The sequence below is a fragment of the Podarcis vaucheri genome, assembly GCF_965113315.1.
Source record: "Podarcis vaucheri genome assembly, chromosome: 10".
NCBI classification, from domain to species: Eukaryota; Metazoa; Chordata; class Lepidosauria; order Squamata; family Lacertidae; genus Podarcis; species Podarcis vaucheri.
Genome location: NC_138748.1, coordinates 68,805,691 through 68,823,014, shown reverse-complemented (window position 1 = coordinate 68,823,014; position 17,324 = coordinate 68,805,691). Strand labels below are relative to the sequence as shown.

The 17,324-nt window shown below is 47.3% G+C and overlaps 1 protein-coding gene across 1 annotated transcript in view; it reads right to left on the bottom strand.

Moving 5' to 3' along the window:
- Positions 1–17,324, bottom strand: part of LOC309541196 (uncharacterized protein) — a 228,940-nt gene that overhangs the window by 194,555 nt on the left and 17,061 nt on the right. The window contains exons 3-9 of the mRNA XM_082238687.1: positions 12,754–12,934; positions 11,388–11,547; positions 10,600–10,693; positions 6,571–6,744; positions 3,610–3,770; positions 1,255–1,384; positions 203–316 (exon numbers count right to left, since the gene is read on the bottom strand). Of these exons, the coding sequence (XP_082094813.1) occupies positions 203–316; positions 1,255–1,384; positions 3,610–3,770; positions 6,571–6,744; positions 10,600–10,693; positions 11,388–11,547; positions 12,754–12,934 (1,014 nt within the window). The remainder of the gene's footprint in view (positions 1–202; positions 317–1,254; positions 1,385–3,609; positions 3,771–6,570; positions 6,745–10,599; positions 10,694–11,387; positions 11,548–12,753; positions 12,935–17,324) is intronic.

The following is a 17,324-nucleotide window of genomic DNA, read 5'->3' as shown; positions in this document are numbered from 1 at the left end:
CGGATCCTGTTCGCAACTAGAGGTACCACTGTTTTGAATTGGCAGACCACCTTTTGCGCCTCGGCTTTTGAATGTTTTGGAAGTTGAACCGTCTTCCGGAACAGATTACATTCGAAAACCGAGGTACCACTGTATTCATTTTCCTTGAATGCATTTTCTCACAGACAAACACGCAAATCTAGCAGGGACTCCACTGACTTACTTGGCAAGTAGACCTTGTAGCCTTCTAGTTTTCCCAAAGGAGGAGTCCAAGCTACTTTCAGGCTGAACAGTCCTTCTTCTACGACCCGGAAATGGGTCACCGTAGGTATGGATGCTTCAAAACAAAAGGACACGGGCTGAAGAATGAATCCACAGTGCAACAAACAGATCTCCTGAGCAAGCAATATATACGCCTTGCAGGTATATAAATTACACAGCACATTTAAAGGGGCACTACGGGTTTGTTTTGTTTTTGTTTCTCTTACGCATTTTGTGTCTTTATTTTGTATTTTTATGCTATAAACTGCCCTGAGATCTCTGGAGGGAGGGCAGTATACAAATTTAATAAACAAACAAGTCCTTATTCACAAAGATTAGTCCAGAGGGCTGAGATCTGGTCAGTTCTCACCAGAATTTTCAAAGGTGGTTTTTCTCAGTCATGCCTCTTTCTGATTAAGGACACCCAGTAAGTCTCTACAGCAACCTTTCTCAAGCCTAGTTTCTCAATCCAGCCTAGTTTGCGCTGGACCTCAGTGTCTGGCCTGAACGATGGGGGTGGAGACACTCCTTCAGGTATACTGGGCCGAGGCCATTTTGGGCTTTTAAGGTCAGCACCAACACTTTGAATTGTGCTCGGAAACGTCCTGGGAGCCAATGTAGGTATTTCAGGACTGGTGTTATGTGGTCTTGGCAGCGACTCCCAGTCACCAGTCTGGCTGCCTCATTCTGGATTACATGTAGTTTCCAGGTCACCTTCAAAGGTAGCCCCATGTAGAGTATGGGGCAAATGGGAGCTGTAGTCCCAACCACACCACATTGGTGAGGACTGCTTTAAAGTTCTCATGGATGGCAACTCTTATTCTATCATAGTATTACTGGCCTGTCCACCCTATTAGCATCTGCAAACATGGCACCCGTGCATGTGTGGAAACAAGTCGAACGCTTTCAGAACAGAATTCTGTTTTCAAGCTGTCTTCCTCGCCTGCCTTGTCAACGCAGGGGAGTGGGAACAACCCTGTCCACAAAGGTGGTGCTCGCAAAATACAAACTCACTTGTTTTCGCTTTGATAGTGGCTGGCTCCCCCAGAACGTCAGAGTAGACAGCCATGACAGTGAAGAAATATTTGGTGTTTGGTTTCAGATCCGTCACCAGCGCTGAGCTCTTGTTGGCATCCAAAACAATCTGTCATATACAAGACCCAAATTAATAAGAGGCAGTATGGAAGTGCATATATATCTCCTGTGGCTCCTGCGTTACACGGCATTGAACTAGGTAGGCCTTGACGTCCCTTCCAACTCTACAATTCTATTGACCTTCATGTTTAGCCTGGAAAAAAGAAGACTGAGAGGAGATAGGATAGCTATCTACAAATATCTGAAGGACTGTCCCATGGAAGATGGAGCAAGCTTGTTTCCTGTTGCTCCAGAGGGTAGGACTCGAAGCAATGGATTCAAGTTACAAGAAAGAAGATTCTGGGAAATGATATATAATGAACTGAAAAGGATGTTTAAAATAACTTTTGTAAAAAAAACCAACAAACTTTTCTTTTGGAAATTATAGGGACAGAACGGCCTAATCTGTATAGAAACTTATTCATGTATGCCCTGAGACCTCCAGGTATAAAATAAAATAAATAAATAAATAAATAAATTATTAATAATAATAATAATAATAATAATAATAATAATAATAATAATAATAATTTATTTGTACCCTGCCCATCTGGTTGGGTTTCCCCAGCCACTCTGGGCGGCTTCAAAGATTAAAAATACAGTAAAATGTCACACACAAAAAATGTGAAACAAAGATTTTCCCAACTGCGCATGCATCTCCTGCCTTTCAGCTCACCTTGCCCCAAGTCACACGACCCCAGAAGGAACACAACATGTCTGTTATGTTCTGAGCTGAATCCTAAAACAATAGGATCCAGAATGCAGCAGTCTGATTGGCCTGCAGGAGCCACCCAATCCAGCTCTAGGTGGGTGTGAATCAGCGACCTGATTGGCCTGCAGGAGCAGCCAATCAGGCTTCTGGAGGAGGTGAATCCGCAACCTGATTGGCCTACAGGAGCAGCCTGGAATTAGCCAATCACGTGGGGCCCATTGTGTAAATAATTTATATATAGCTAGACGTTCTGGGAAAAGTTTCATTCATTACTACTATAAGCTGAATAAACAGCATGAAATTTACACTCGACTCTGAGTATATTTCAATGTCCCTCCCAGCAGAGGCGCTACCCCTCAGCTAACACCCATGAACCCCTGAATTCATGTGTGTATCAGTATTTTGGTGCTTATCAGTGAGCAAAACTCAACCTTCCCACATAGTGACTTCAGAGTGACCTGCGAAAGATGGCTGGGCCAAAACTCTCCCAGATGTGTTGCTTGAAGGCCAAACCCTTTAAAAATGCCTGGTCTCCAACCTTCCTCACCTTAGAAATAGTGAAACCAGTAGAACTGAAATAAACCTCATAATGTGAAATACAATGAAAATGTCTGGATAAAGAAAATAACGAAAAGTAAAATGTACAATGTGATGAATGTAACCAACGGTAGTTGTAAATGAATATAGACAGACAATAAGAATTGTATATACAGGAGGATTTATTTGACTATAGACACTCTATGGACAAATACGAAAGAAGAACAATAATATACAAAACGGATGAAGACAGTGCGAAAAAGTTAGATGTGATATAAAAGGCCAGAAGAGGGAAGGAGGGAAGTCAGCTCTGGGGAGCAGGTGTAAATGTGAAATGTAATACAGTATGTGTATGTGGAGTGCGCAAATGAAAACCAATAAAGAATATTATGAAAAAAATTAAATAATAATCCCTGATCTCTAAATAACCCACCAGAGAGTTGTAAGTACGGGGTTTGTGATTGCTACACTGAAGCAGTTGAGGAGCCTTAGAAAGCTATGGTCCGTATAGTAAAAGCTTTGGTTTTCCCAGTAGTGATGTATGGAAGTGAGAGCTGGACCATAAAGAAGGCTGATCGCTGAAGAATTGATGCTTTTGAATTCTGGTGCTGGAGGAGACTCTTGAGAGTCCCATGGACTGCAAGAAGATCAAACCGATCCATTCTTAAGGAAATCAGCCCTGAGTGCTCACTGGAAGGACAGATCCTGAAGCTGAGGCTCCAATACTTTGGCCACTTCATGAGAAGAGAAGACTCCCTGGAAAAGACCCTGATGTTGGGAAAGATAGAGGGCACAAGGAGAAGGGGATGACAGAGGTTGAGATGGTTGGACAGTGTTCTCAAAGCTACCAGCATGAGTTTGACTAAACTGCGGGAGGCAGTGGAAGACAGGAGTGCCTGGCGTGCTCTGGTCCAGGGGGTCACGAAGAGTCGGACACGACTAAACGACAACAAAGAGTCCCTTCCAAATGTACAATATGATTCTACCTGCTGCTGATCTTCTGGAGAGACCTGTCCAGTAGCCGAAAGCGAATCCAGGAGGATACGGTAGCTGGTCACTTTCCCGGTCGCAGGTGTCCAACTAAGTCTCAGAGAGCTGTGGCTCTGCTCACTGACTGTGAGGTCCCGCGGCCCAACAATCTTCTCAACTGCAAGGAGAATGGAAAGGGAAGCCCGTCAGAGCTTCAAGGAACATGGTTGGCAGGTATGGAATTGGAGGAAGCACTCTGGCCATGCTGAAATTGGGGCTGACCCTCAGGATGTCAGGAGCCAGACTGGAACTGGGAATGTTCAGCTTCTGTGTAGTTTCCTCAGAACTGCAGGTGAGCACCTTCCCCACTGTGAAATGTTCTCAGGTGTGCTGGTCCCGGGGGCTAACCGAGAGGCGAGGTCCAAGTTCGATGGTGCAAAATGAAGGCAGTCCATAGAAGTCAAAGCTGGGTGCAGGGCAGGGCGTCGGGTGAGGTCAGGAGCAGGGAAGCAGGTCAGGAATCAGTCTGGAACAAGCTACCAACGATGTTGCTCCCGCAACCTGGGACTGGGGCTGGCTGGCTTTTATCTCCCCTGAGGCATAGGGAGGCCCCGATCCTCAGATGACTCACCTCTCGTGGACTAGAGGCGAGCACTCCTCCTGCGGGAACTTAGTTCCCTCCGCCTCTCTGCCCTGAGCCTCTGCAGCTCAGGAGAGGCTGGAGGGTTACCGGACCCAGAGGCAACCTCTCCTTCCCCTGACGGGGCTGAGAGTGGAGCACCTGCAGGCAATGGGTCCTCCATCACCTCAGGAGCCAGAGCAGACTCAGCTTGTGCCTGCATCTGAGGATCCAGCACAGGTTTGGACCCTTCAGGCTCAGGCCCCAGCCCCGGCTCAGCTGGTTCTGGAGGCGGGGACTCCTGTGCAGGCTGGGATTCCTCAAGTTCAGCATCCAAATCCGATTCCCAGGCCATCACATCAGGTAACAGACCGGCCACTGGGCCTTCCTGGAACTCAAAAAGTTCAAAACTTCATTGTCAGACTGACCAAGCAAGAGCCTGGAACATTCTGAATGTGATGGCCTGGGACTTGGGCTCGGACTGTGAACCAGAGGAGTCTGCACCGGACTCCTTGCCTCAGGCATCATCTGAACCAAGTCTGGGGCCTGATCCTGAAGAGCCCCAGTCTGCACAGGTTCCCCTGCAACAAACACCAACTGGGCCGAGTCAGGGGCCTGAGCCTGCCCTGGCTCCAGATGCGGGGATTACCTCGTTGCCTCCAGCTAGGCCATCACTTACAGCTGCTCCACTACCAATTGGGTCAGGAGAGGCTGAGGCGGCCTCTGGGTCTAGTTACCCACCGACGTCTCCCGAGTTGCAGAGACTCAGGTCTGAGAGAAGGAGAGACCTGAGTACTCGCAGGAGGAGTGCTCGCCTTCGGACAAGACAGGGAGGTGAGTCGCTGGGGAATCAGGACCGGTCGTTACCCCAACAAAGATAAAAGGCTGACGGACCCTGCCCCAGGTTGCAGGAGCAACATTGCTGTATGCTAGATCCTGCCTGAGATCCTGTACCTGTCCTTGCCTGGTTTCCTGCCTCATGTCCTGCCTTGGCCCTGTCGGACTGACTCCCAGTGGAACCTTTGGATTCTGGACCAGTCCTGGAGTTTCTCCTGAGAGGCAAGATTTCCTAACATCTTCATGGGTTACCCCCGGGCCCAGCACACTGAAGTAGACAATTGTTCTTGGCGCCCGTCTGTCTCAAGAGAAAATGGAGTGTGCCTCCAAGGGTGAAGCCAAACCAAGTGAGGTCAGCAGCACTGAAGTGACCACCCTGGGGTGCAAGCCTGGCAATGTGTCTAGAAGTCCTGGGCTGCCCAGAGGACACGACACCACCACCATCCCAGCCTCGCTGAAGTGGTTCAAAGGCCAGAAGGGGGCATACAAGGCACAATCCAACCATCTTAAGAACTCCAGATTTGTGTAGGGTTTGCTCCTGAGCCTTTTCTATTCCCAAAGATGTGCCACAGGGCAGCAGAGGTTTCCTTCTTCCAAATAGGCTACCTTCCCGGGTTGATGAGCCCCACCTGCCCCTCACTTCCCTCTCTATCACGTGTAGAAACCGCCTTCTTGTCCGTTGAACCAACTATTGACCTCCTCCACTCAATCCACCAGAGCCTGTCTTTACGATATTATACGATAATCTTTATTGTCATTGTGCCATACAGAACAACGAAATTGAAAAATCTACATCAGACATTCAAAACCAACAAGCCTGCTATCCCAGCTATCCCAACCTGCTGAGCCCCCTAAAAACTCTGATACCCCATTTTTAAATACAATATACTCCCACAGAGACTACCTTACACTGCGTTTAAAACCAAAATCGCATTTGGGTAGAAACTGTTTCTCAGGCGGCTAGTCCTAGTCTTTATAACCCTGGACCTTCTTCCAGAAGGCAGAAGCTGAAAGAGATCATTTCCGGGGTGTGCACTATCCTGCACTATCTCTGCCGCTTTCTCATGGCACCTGGAAGCAAAGATTTGATCCAAGGTAGGAAGAGTGCACCCAATTTTTCTCTCTGCAGTCTTTACAACCCTGGACAGCATTGTTTTTCCCCTGACCGTGCAGCTCCCAAACCACACACACAGACCATAAGTTAAGTAACCCATCGGCTACCCTCACCTGGTTTAGACAGCCGGTCAAAGCCATTTCCCAGGATTGTGGCCGCTGTTGCATGTTGACACCTTCTAGGAGCCACGGTTGAGAGCTGAGTGCAGGGTGGGGACCGGAGGTTGACAAACTACCCCAGAAGGAGCATGACATGGCCCCGATCAGAGGTACTACCACTCCCCCACACCCCCCATAACCTTCCAAGTCTTCCTCATGCCCAGTTCCATCTGGCTTTCCTTCCACTGGGGTGGACTCTTCAGTGCTGGGGTGGTTTCAATAAAGGAAAGGGTTTGTGTCTTGGACTCACCATTGGATATTTGCTTGGCAGGTTGTGGGGGCTCCGACGCCGTGAAGCAAAGCCTCCGGGACACCTTTCGCGAGAGGCTGCCGAGTTGCTCAAAGTCTTTGGCGTAGAGCATGTGCTCTTCAATGGGATCGGATGCTATTTTCTTCAGTTCGTTCCTATCTGCGTTTCTAATTCCTAACCAGAGGGAGGAGGAAGTGCAGGTGGGCAAAGAACTTCTGCAAACACAGAGCATCCTTAAACTCGCTCGAACAGGAGGCAAGTTATTTGATCACAGGTCATAGTATCACACTTGTAATAGGTATGAGTTACTCGTGCGTAAGCTGGTGCCTTTCTTGGTTAATTTGCCTTGTTAAACCTTTCTGACTGCACAGCCCCTTCTCATCGCGGCTGCCTCAGTCACTGGCAGAATCCGTCAGTGGGCGTTTCTTTAACCTCTTCCAACATAAAAGTTGTTTGACACCCAGTCTCCTCCTCCTCTCACTGCGTGGGAGTCTTCTGCGCAGGGAAGGCGTGGGTAGCAGAGGACCTGGGCTCTCCTCACTGATGTCCAGTGAAGAGTCCTGGAGCCCTCTCTCCACTTCCCCCGCCTGCCCCCCTTTATCCCTGGTGTTGCGCTGATTGGCTTCCCCCTCCACTGAGCTGTTTCTCCCCCTGCTGCTGGGTCCTTCGCCAGCATCATCTGGGAGCCTCCCCTTCGCCTCTCCCTCCGATGTCAGTTCCCTGACAACACTTTAAAGAAATTAAAATGTTGTACACACCAGATACCAGACTCATGGCGATCAGGTTTTTGAACTGTTACAAGTTCTGATGGCCTGTGGAGTATGTGCCTTGTGGCAAAATGGTACATTTGGAACCAGTTTTCTTTCAAGCCTTGCAGTCATGCAGAAAGATGTCATCAGCTATTTTCAAATAAATCTCTTAGGCTGCAGTCATATTGCAGACTTCTTGAAGAGTAAGTCCCCACTGCTTATATGGGAATAGACATTGGTTTTTTACATGAGGGAATATGAAGCCTCATCACTCTCTGGGCATCATGCTATTCATCAGCTGGATGCCCTATCATTTGAAATTTTAAAGATTTTTTTAAAAAGAAGAAAAGAGCATGAAACCCTTGGACTGCTTCATAAATACTTTTTATGATTTAAGAAATGTGTGTTTCCATTTAATGATTTTCCATTTTTAAAAATCCACCCAGAAATGGGAAAAGACATTTGTATTCCGATCCTCACATGGAACTGGAATGGACTGGACTTTGATGGGTCCATCCAACTTGGGGGGCTTTAAAAGAAGTTGGGGCAAATTCAGGGAGCAGGAAACTATTAGGAGCTAACTAGTTGCGATTGTCAGCATATGAGCTCATCGCAGCTGCAGACATCCAGCTTGTTGACATCATGCGATTGGGCTGACTGTGGGAAACAGCGTTCCAGTCAGTTCACAGGGCAGTTCACCGGAACTTGCTCAGAATGTAATATGAGACCTTCCTCTTGTGATTGTACAGGAAGTCTTCGTTCCTTGTTTGCCGATGTTTGAAGAGAGCAGACATGTTTTCTGTAATGCTGAAGAGTCAGAAATAAAGCCATGTAAATAGACGTTTCTGACTATCTCTTTTCCCTGCCGGCGGAGCAGGAAAGAGTGGGTGTGCTCTTCCCAGTCTGGGAAGGGTCGCCTATAGAGACCTCGCCTGTGTTGGCTGGGGAATGCATCCAGGGAGGTCACCGGAGATCAAGCCGGGTGCCTGGGAGAGTTGCCAACTTCTCCCGATAGAGGCTTGATTCCCAACAGCGATGGCTATGTTCTGCCTCCGCAGCTGGAGATTATAATGCTGGGAACTACAGGGTGGGGAGAGGACTCTCGTGCTCGCATCCTGCTCACTGGCTTCCCGCAGGCTCCTGTGAGAACAGGATCCTGGACCAGATGGACGATGGGCCTGATCCAGTTGGCTCGTCTTAAGGTCTCAATGGTTCCCACAATGTTCCAAGTGATGAGGAACGGCTAAGGGAGCTGGGCATGTTTAGCCTGGAGAAGAGGAGGTTAAGGGGTGATATGATAGCCATGTTCAAATATATAAAAGGATGGCACATAGAGGAGGGAGAAAGGTTGTTTTCTGCTGCTCCAGAGAAGCGGACACGGAGCAATGGATCCAAACTACAAGAAAGAAGATTCCACCTAAACATTAGGAAGAACTTCCTGACAGTAAGAGCTGTTTGACAGTGGAATTTGCTGCCAAGGAGTGTGGTGGAGTCTCCTACTTTGGAGGTCTTTAAGCAGAGGCTTGACAACCATATGTCAGGAGTGCTCTGATGGTGTTTCCTGCTTGGCAGGGGGTTGGACTCGATGGCCCTTGTGGTCTCTTCCAACTCTATGATTCTATGATTCTATGATAAACAGAATAGGGCATAGGTGGCCCTCTGAATGTTCTTGGGCTACAAGTCCCATCACTCCCAACCAATATGGCTAAAGCTCAGGGGTCATGGGAGCAACATCTCAAGAGGGCCATCTTTCCCATTGCTGGGGTAAAGTAAATGAGCCGGGTCACATCTGCCCGTGACAGCGGATTCTGGGCTATCATGAGAAGAAGGGAAGTTCAGGGATGTCCTCAAATGAAACCCATCTCTTATGGCTTCCCTCCCAGTCTTCTGTAAGATGTAGTCGTTACAGTAGTAGACTAAGGATCTGGGAGACCAGGGTTCAAATCCCTCACAGGATTGTTCTGAGAATAAATTGGGGAGGGGGAGAAAACCATTTACGCCATCTTGGAAACCTTGGAGGGAAAGGTGGGATAGAAATGAAATAATAAACTATAAAGAAAATAAAAATAAAGATGGCCCAGCCCTATCCCCAAAACTCGGCCCTCCAGATGTTTTGGGACTACAACTCCCATCATCCCTAGCTAACAGGACCAGTGGCCAGGGATGATGGGAGTTGTAGTCCCAAAACATCTGGAGGGCCGAGTTTGCCTATTCCTGCCCAAAAGTTAACAACAACAACAATTTATAACCCACGTTTCAGCCCTAATGTTATGCTGCTGCTGTTTTCTTGTTTGTTTTTAAGAAAGTTAGTGGTTGTTATAAATCTATTTTAGTAGGTGGCAGCGACTATTTGTTCGTTTGTTTATTGCACTGACATCCCACCTGTTTTTCCCTCCCGGGAGCTCAAGGCGGCCCCCTCCCACGTCGTTCTTTCCCCTCCCACAACAACCCTGGAAGGTTGGTTAGGCAGAGAGGTACAGTGGTGCCCCGCAAGACGAATGCCTCGCAAGACGGAAAACTCGCTAGACGGAAGGGTTTTCCGTTTTGGAGGTGCTTCGCAAAACGAATTTCCTATGGGCTTGCTTCGCAAGACGAAAATGTCTTGCGAGTTCCTGCGGGGTTTTTTCCTCCCCCCCCTTTTCCCCAAGTCGCTAAGCCGCTTAACAGCTGATCCGCTAAGCCGCTTAACAGCTGATCCGCTAAGCCGCTTATCAGCTGATCCGCTAAGCCGCTTATCAGCTGATCCGCTAAGCCGCTTATCAGCTGATCCGCTAAGCCGCTTATCAGCTGATCCGCTAAGCCGCTTAACAGCTGATCCGCTAAGCCGCTTATCAGCTGATCCGCTAAGCCGCTTAACAGCTGATCCGCTAAGCCGCTTAACAGCTGATCCGCTAAGCCGCTTAACAGCTGATCCGCTAAGCCGCTTATCAGCTGATCCGCTAAGCCGCTTATCAGCTGATCCGCTAAGCCGCTTAACAGCTGATTCGCTAAGCCGCTAAGCCGCTAATAGCGCTAATCTGCTAAGCCGCTAATGGGCTTGCTTCGCAAGACGAAAAAACCGCAAGACGAAGAGACTCGCGGAACGGATTCTTTTCGTCTTGCGAGGCACCACTGTAGTGGGACTGGCGTAAGGGCACGCCATGAGCTTCATGGCTGAGGGCGGGGTTGAAACCCTGGCCTCTCCCCCAACCGAGGTCCAATGCTCTGACCATTTACGCCACGCCAGCTGCTGAGCACTGATGTGACGGACCCCATGGTTTTTATTTCCAGCCATACCTACCCACAGCAAACACGGTTACCCCCCTGTTCTTCAGGGCCGCTGCTGGCTCCTCAACGGAATCAGAAGATTTCCCGCCTGTGACTAAAACGACCGCCTGTGACGACAACAAAAACAGAAATATATAGCAATAATGTGGAAAAGGTGAGCAGGTTTCTTCTCCCTCTGCTAGAGTCCCTGAGAATCAGCCCATTGAGCTGCTTCAGCCCTTACTGGGTTGTTTTTAAGCTCTTTTCCTTCCTTTCGGTTCTTAAACAACATCTTGTATGTAGGTGCTGCTGTTCCGGCTATGTGAAGGCTCACCCACAAGCCAATAATGGGTTTATTATTAATATTATTGGTACCATATTGGCCTGAATATAAGCCTCACTCCCCACCCCCAATTCTGCAGCTCTCAGTGCAAGTAGATAAATAGGTACCACTCCGGAGGGAAGGTAAACAGCGTTTCCATGCTCCAGAAGCGGCTTAGTCATGCTGGCCACATGACCTGGAAGCTGTATGCCGGCTCCCTCGGCCAATAAAACGAGATGAGCGCCGCAACCCCAGAGTCGGCCACGACTGGACCTAATGGTCAGGTGTCGCGTTACCTTTACCTTTACGGCATATTCTGGTGTAAGGTTACCAGATTTTTTCCAATGAATCCTGGGAGACTTTTCAGCTTCAGTGGATTTTGTATGGGGACTGATGTGTAAATCCAGGGACTGTCCCTGGGAAACGGGGACGTCTGGTAACCTTAGGTTAGAGAAACCCATTTCAACACCTGCCAGGTAAGAGCCTGCAGCATCACTCACCTTTGCAGCATCTTCTCTCAGTGTCCCCGCACTGACCATTGTGTCTGCTACAAAGGAGAGAGCATTCCCTGTCTTGGTATCACCCCCTTTGTAGAGCAGATCTCGGACAGCCACCAGCACCTCCTCAATGGTGATGTACTCCGTCAGATCGATACTTACTCTGACGGCAGGAAGGCAGTCCCCACATAAAACAAAGGGAAACAGAGTTATTTCCAGACAGAGAAGAAATCAAATATTGGTTATTTCAATTGTGGCTTTTAAAATTAATTAACGGAGTCCTTTAACTCGTTCCCCGTAGCTAAACAGATGCGTTGCGAAACCTCAGCAATGGTGCTGTTTTGAGGAACCGCAAGAAAGCCAGTAGGTTTTGTTGTAAAAGGGCACTACCATTTTAATTCATTGCTGTTTGTTTGTTTAATTTGTATTCCACCCCCCAAATCTGCAGATGTCAGGGCAGTTCACAACATAAAAATACAATATAAAAGCACATAATAATGAAAACAAGAACAAACAACAACTAATAACCCTTCTCTCCCATAAGCACATTGAAAAGGGGTTTAAGATGTTAATCAGCCCAAGGCCTGGTTGAAGAAGAATGTTTTTGCCTGGTGCCTAAAGGTGTATAATGAAGGTGCCAGGCAAAGCTCTCTGGGGAGAGCATTTCACAGACTGGGAGCCACTGCAGAGAAGGCCCCGTTCTTGCGTTGCCACCCTCTGGATCTGTCATGGAGGGGGCACACAAAGAGGGCCTCAGAAGATGATTGCAGGGTCTGGGTAGGTTTATGTGTGGAGGAGTGGTCCTTGAGGTATTGCGGTCCTGAGCTGTTTAAGGTTTTATGGATCAAAACCAGCACTTTGAATTGGGCCCAGAAACTAATTGGCAGCCAGTGAACTCAGCCCAGGATTGGTGTAATATTGCTCAAACCATCTGGTGAGCAACCTGGTCACCAAAATCAACTGAAGTTTCTGAACCATCTAATCTAGAGGTTAAGAGAGCATGGACAATGGAAATCAGGCTATCCCTGTCCAGATGGGGTGCAGCTGGTCCACCAGCCGAAGCTGATGGCGGGCACTCTGTGCCACCGAGGCCACTTGAGCCTCAAGACACAGCAAAAGACCCGGAAGTAACCCAAAATGCATTCCAGCTCCTGTCGACTTTATTCAGCCCCAAACATACGAAATTCCACATCGCCCTTGGGTTTGTGAATCATCGCTTTTTTCCTGGGAAGTTGGAATCTTTGCAAACATTCCGTAACACCCCAACCACACAGCAAATAGTTAGAGCTGAAGCGAAACCTCCTAAAATGCAGATAGAAAATAAATCCTAGGAGCCAAGAGGACTCAGAAGCGGTAAAGTGATGCGCACCTTGGTTTGTCCCCGTAGAGCACCACACTCAGACGGACACCCGCCTTTCCCACCACCACATTTTCAAACGTCCGTATGATGGTGTAAAAGAAGTCCTTGACCAGCTGGAAGTTGCTTTCCCCGATGCTCCACGATTCGTCCACGAGGAACAAAACGTCCGCAGTCTCCGCTGTGCTGCAGGCTGCAGCAAGAGAAAGACAAAGCAGATGAGAGGCCATTGCTGCACAAAAGAAGCTCTGGATATCCATTTTTGGGGGGTATATATTTTTAAATTTGATTTTAAATACAGTGGACGCTCAGGTTGCGAACATGATCCATGCAGGATGCACATTCGCAACCTGCAGCGTTCGCAAGCCACAGCTACACGTCTGCATACACGCAGGTTGTGATTTGGCGCTTCTGCACATGCGCGACCGCCGAAACCCGGAAGTAACCCGTTCTGGTACTTCTGGGTTTTGGTGGTCTGTAACCCGAAAAATGTTCCATTCTGAAGGGAATCAGCCCTGAGTGCTCACTGGAAGGACAGATCCTGAAGCTGAGGCTCCAGTACTTTGGCCACCTCATGAGAAGAGAAGACTCCCTGGAAAAGACCCTGATGCTGGGAAAGATGGAGGGCGCAAGGAGAAGGGGACGACAGAGGATGAGATGGTTGGATGGTGTTCTTGAAGATACCAGCATGAGTTTGACCAAACTGCGGGAGGCAGTGGAAGACAGGAGTGCTTGGCGTGCTCTGGTCCATGGGGTCACGAAGAGTCAGACACGACTAAACGACTAAACAACAACATCACGAAAAAACGCAACCTGTAACCCGAGGTATGACTGTAGTATAAACATACAACAAAAAACAATTCAAGATCCAAATATTGAGATTACCCTGAATCTCTTTACATCCCCCCATCCCTTCCACGGGTCCTAACGGTATTATTATTTACAACTGCATATCAATACTTATCCAAATGTTTAATCCTTCTAAATTATCCACACTTTACAAGTGTGATTAAATCCTGCTGATGTTTTAAGCTGCTTACGGTGGTCTCGTAAATAAATTATTAAAAATTCCCATTCCTTATTAAAGTTCTTGTCTTCTTGATTTCTGAGCTTCCCTGTTAATTTTGCCGTTTCGGCGAAGTCCATCAACTTGGTTTGCCATTCTTCTCATTTCCTTCCATCTCTGTGCTAGTAACATCAGTGCAGTTGTTGTCACAGTAAACAATCTTTTCTGTTCCTTTGGTATCTCAGTACAGTGGTACCTCGAGTTACATACGCTTCAGGTTACAGACGCTTCAGGTTACAGACTCCGCTAACCCAGAAATAGTACCTCGGGTTAACAACTTTGCTTCAGGATGAGAACAGAAATCGTGCTCTAGCGGCGGCAGGAGACCCCATTAGCTAAAGTGGTGCTTCAGGTTAAGCACAGTTTCAGGTTATGAACAGACCTCCGGAATGAATTACGTACGTAACCAGAGGTACCACTGTACCTATAATTCCTAGTAAAACCTCTGGATATCCTGGCCACATCCGCACAATACATTTAAAGCGTTTTTGTGCCATTTTTACCATTATGGCTTTCTCCTCTAAGAATCCTGTGCACTGTGGTTTGTCAATGGTGTTGAGAGTTTATAGGATGGATAGAAACCCATGACTAGTATAAGAGTGCTTTGAATGTAGGCTGCAGGTGTGACCTCAAGTGACCCCAGGTTATGAGATAAGCAAATAAAGAAATTGTCAAAAGAAGGGGATGTGGAAAAGGATCCCTCGCCCCTCAGCTAAATGTGGGAGCCCATTTTAAAAAAGCTGGGTCAGTTTCCACAAGCCTTGACTCTTAAAAAACAAACAACCAGAGTGAGATTTGAAAGGAGCAAATAGGTTAAGAGGTAACACCAAACAATTATTTCCTCAAAAATGGGAAAGATACTTACAAAAAAATAACAGCGACATATTATCCATTGTAGTGTTTGAATGACCCTTGTGTACATAAAATATTAAGAAATAAAGGGAAATCGGTACGCTAGGTTGTAAGACAGTATTAGAAAGTATATTAAATGTAAGGTAATAAGTACATTCAAAATCACAAATGTCGACTATATCGGGAAATGATGGGAAGTCTATATTTATTTTACTTCAGTTTGTTATTGTTTTCTTTTATTTTATGTACCATTTTAGCTTAGCTGATATCTAAGTGGAATTAGAAGGTCAAATTAACATTCTAAGTTAAACTAATTTAAGTATATATATGTGTGGGTATATGTGTGGGTATGTGTGAAGTTAAATCTGTAATAGAATTTTTAGATCCCCAAAAAAGGAAAGAAGCAAAAAATACATATTTTTTTTAAAAAACCTGCAGATTCCCCAGTGGAGCCGATTTCACCTGGATTCTGTCCATGAAAGATCATTCATCCAGACAGCAAAATCCAATTAGAATAGATTAAGCACTTTAAGAGCTGGGAAATGCTTTGTCGTTGCTTTAAACGGTGTTTCCGTGATGTCAGCTGCTGCCTGCTGTAGCCGCAGGGCAAAAGTGGCTCCATTAAATGGCAGGGAGACCTGGATACCTGTTAGGCATGTGAGGAGCTGCCTTATACCAAGTCAGGAATTGGTCCATCTAACTCAGTATTGTCTACACTGACTGGAAGTGGTTCTCCAGGGATTCAGGCAGAGGTCACCCCCAGACTGATCTGGAGATGCCCGGAATCAAACCTTTGACCTTCTGCATGCAAAGCAGGGGCTGTGTCCCCTGAGCTACGGTCCCCTCTCCAAAGAGGAACATAGAAAGCTGCCTTATACTGACGCAGGCCATTGATCCATCTCACTCAGTGTTGTCTACACTGATTGCTAAAAACTGAGGGGAAAGAAACTGTGCCAACAAAAACGGAATGGCAAGATAAACTGTTAGAGTACCGTATTTTTCGCCCCATAGGACTCACTTTTCCCCCTCCAAAAATCGTCCTATGGGGCAAATCTCTCACTCTCCAGGCTTCGCGCAGATCTCCGCAAGCCGTGGGAGCCTGCGCCGGGCTCCCATGGAGCCCCGCGCTTGGGGGGGGGAAATATTTTTTCCCCTTTATTTCCCCCCAAAAAAACTAGGTGCGCCTTATGGGACAGTGCGTCCTATAGGGTGAAAAATACAGTATATTGAACTGGCTAGATTAACAGAGGCGATTAGAGATTAGAGAGTTTCAAAAAGCATGGGGGAAAACATAGAGAATACTTCACAAAACAGTGCCCTAAAATACATACCTGGACTTGTTTTGATTAATGTCTGCAAGAGACTTTGTGGATATTTAAGTTATAATTAGGAAAAATCTTAATAATTATTCATAAAGGACACAGTTTATAAGAAGTAAATAAGGAGGCCAGATAAAGAATAAAGGAAGTCTTTTATTTAGTGTTTGTATTGTTGTTGGACCAGGTGCGCAGCCTGGGGGTCATTTTGGACTCGCAGCTGTCCATGGAGGCACAGGTCAATTCTGTGTCCAGGGCAGCTGTCTACCAGCTCCATCTGGTACGCAGGATGAGAGCCTCCCTGCCTGCTGTTTGTCCTGCCAGAGTGGTACATGCTCTGGTTATGGTATCTCCCGCTTGGACTACTGCAATGCGCTCTACGTGGGGCTACCTTTGAAGGTAACTCGGAAACTGCAGTTAATCCAGAATGCGGCAGCTAGACTGGTGACTGGGGGCGGCCGCTGAGACCACATAACACCAGTCCTGAAAGATCTTCATTGGCTCCCAGTACGTTTCCAAACACAATTCAAAGTGTTGGTGTTGACCTTTAAAGCCCTAACCGGCCTCAGCCCAGTATACCTGAAGGAGCGTCTCCATCTCCATTGTTCTGCCCAGACGCTGAGGTCCAGCTCCGAGGGCCTTCTGGCGGTTCCCTCCCGGCGAGAAGCCAAGTTACAGGGAACCAGGCAGAGGGCCTTCTTGGTGGTGGCACCCACCCTGTGGAACGCCCTCCCCTGACATTTAGAAGGCAGCCCTGTTCAGGGATGTTTTTAATGTGTGATATTTTTATGTATTTTTCATCTTTGTTGGAAGCCGCCCAGAGTGGCTGGGGAAACCCAGCCAGATGGGCGGGATATGAATAAATTATTATTATTATTATTATTATTATTATTATTATTATTAGTTGTATGTTATGTTCACGTTTAATGTATATTAGGGCGTGGGAGGGTTGTGTTATGTTGTAAATAAAATTCCAATAATTTTTTTAAAAAATACACTGATTTGCAGCAGTCCTATGAGATTTCAGGCAGGGTTCCCACTGTCAGGAGTTCAGCCTAGACTCAAGGAATTCAAACATCCACCCCCAACCCCTTGCTCTACTTGGAAATCACAGAATCATAGAGCTTTAGAGTTGGAAGGGACCCCCAAGGGTCATCTAGTCCAACCCCCTCAGTGCAGGAATCACAACTGCCTGAAAAAGGCACCCCCACCCTCACCCATGTGGACCCCCAACCCCTCCAACCCATTCTCTATTTTGCTCTGCGCCACAAAGAATCGCACCATGCGTTTTAAAGCCCCTGTAGGCCGGCCCCCTCCTGCAACAAATAATGCCAACTCGAGACAGCTAT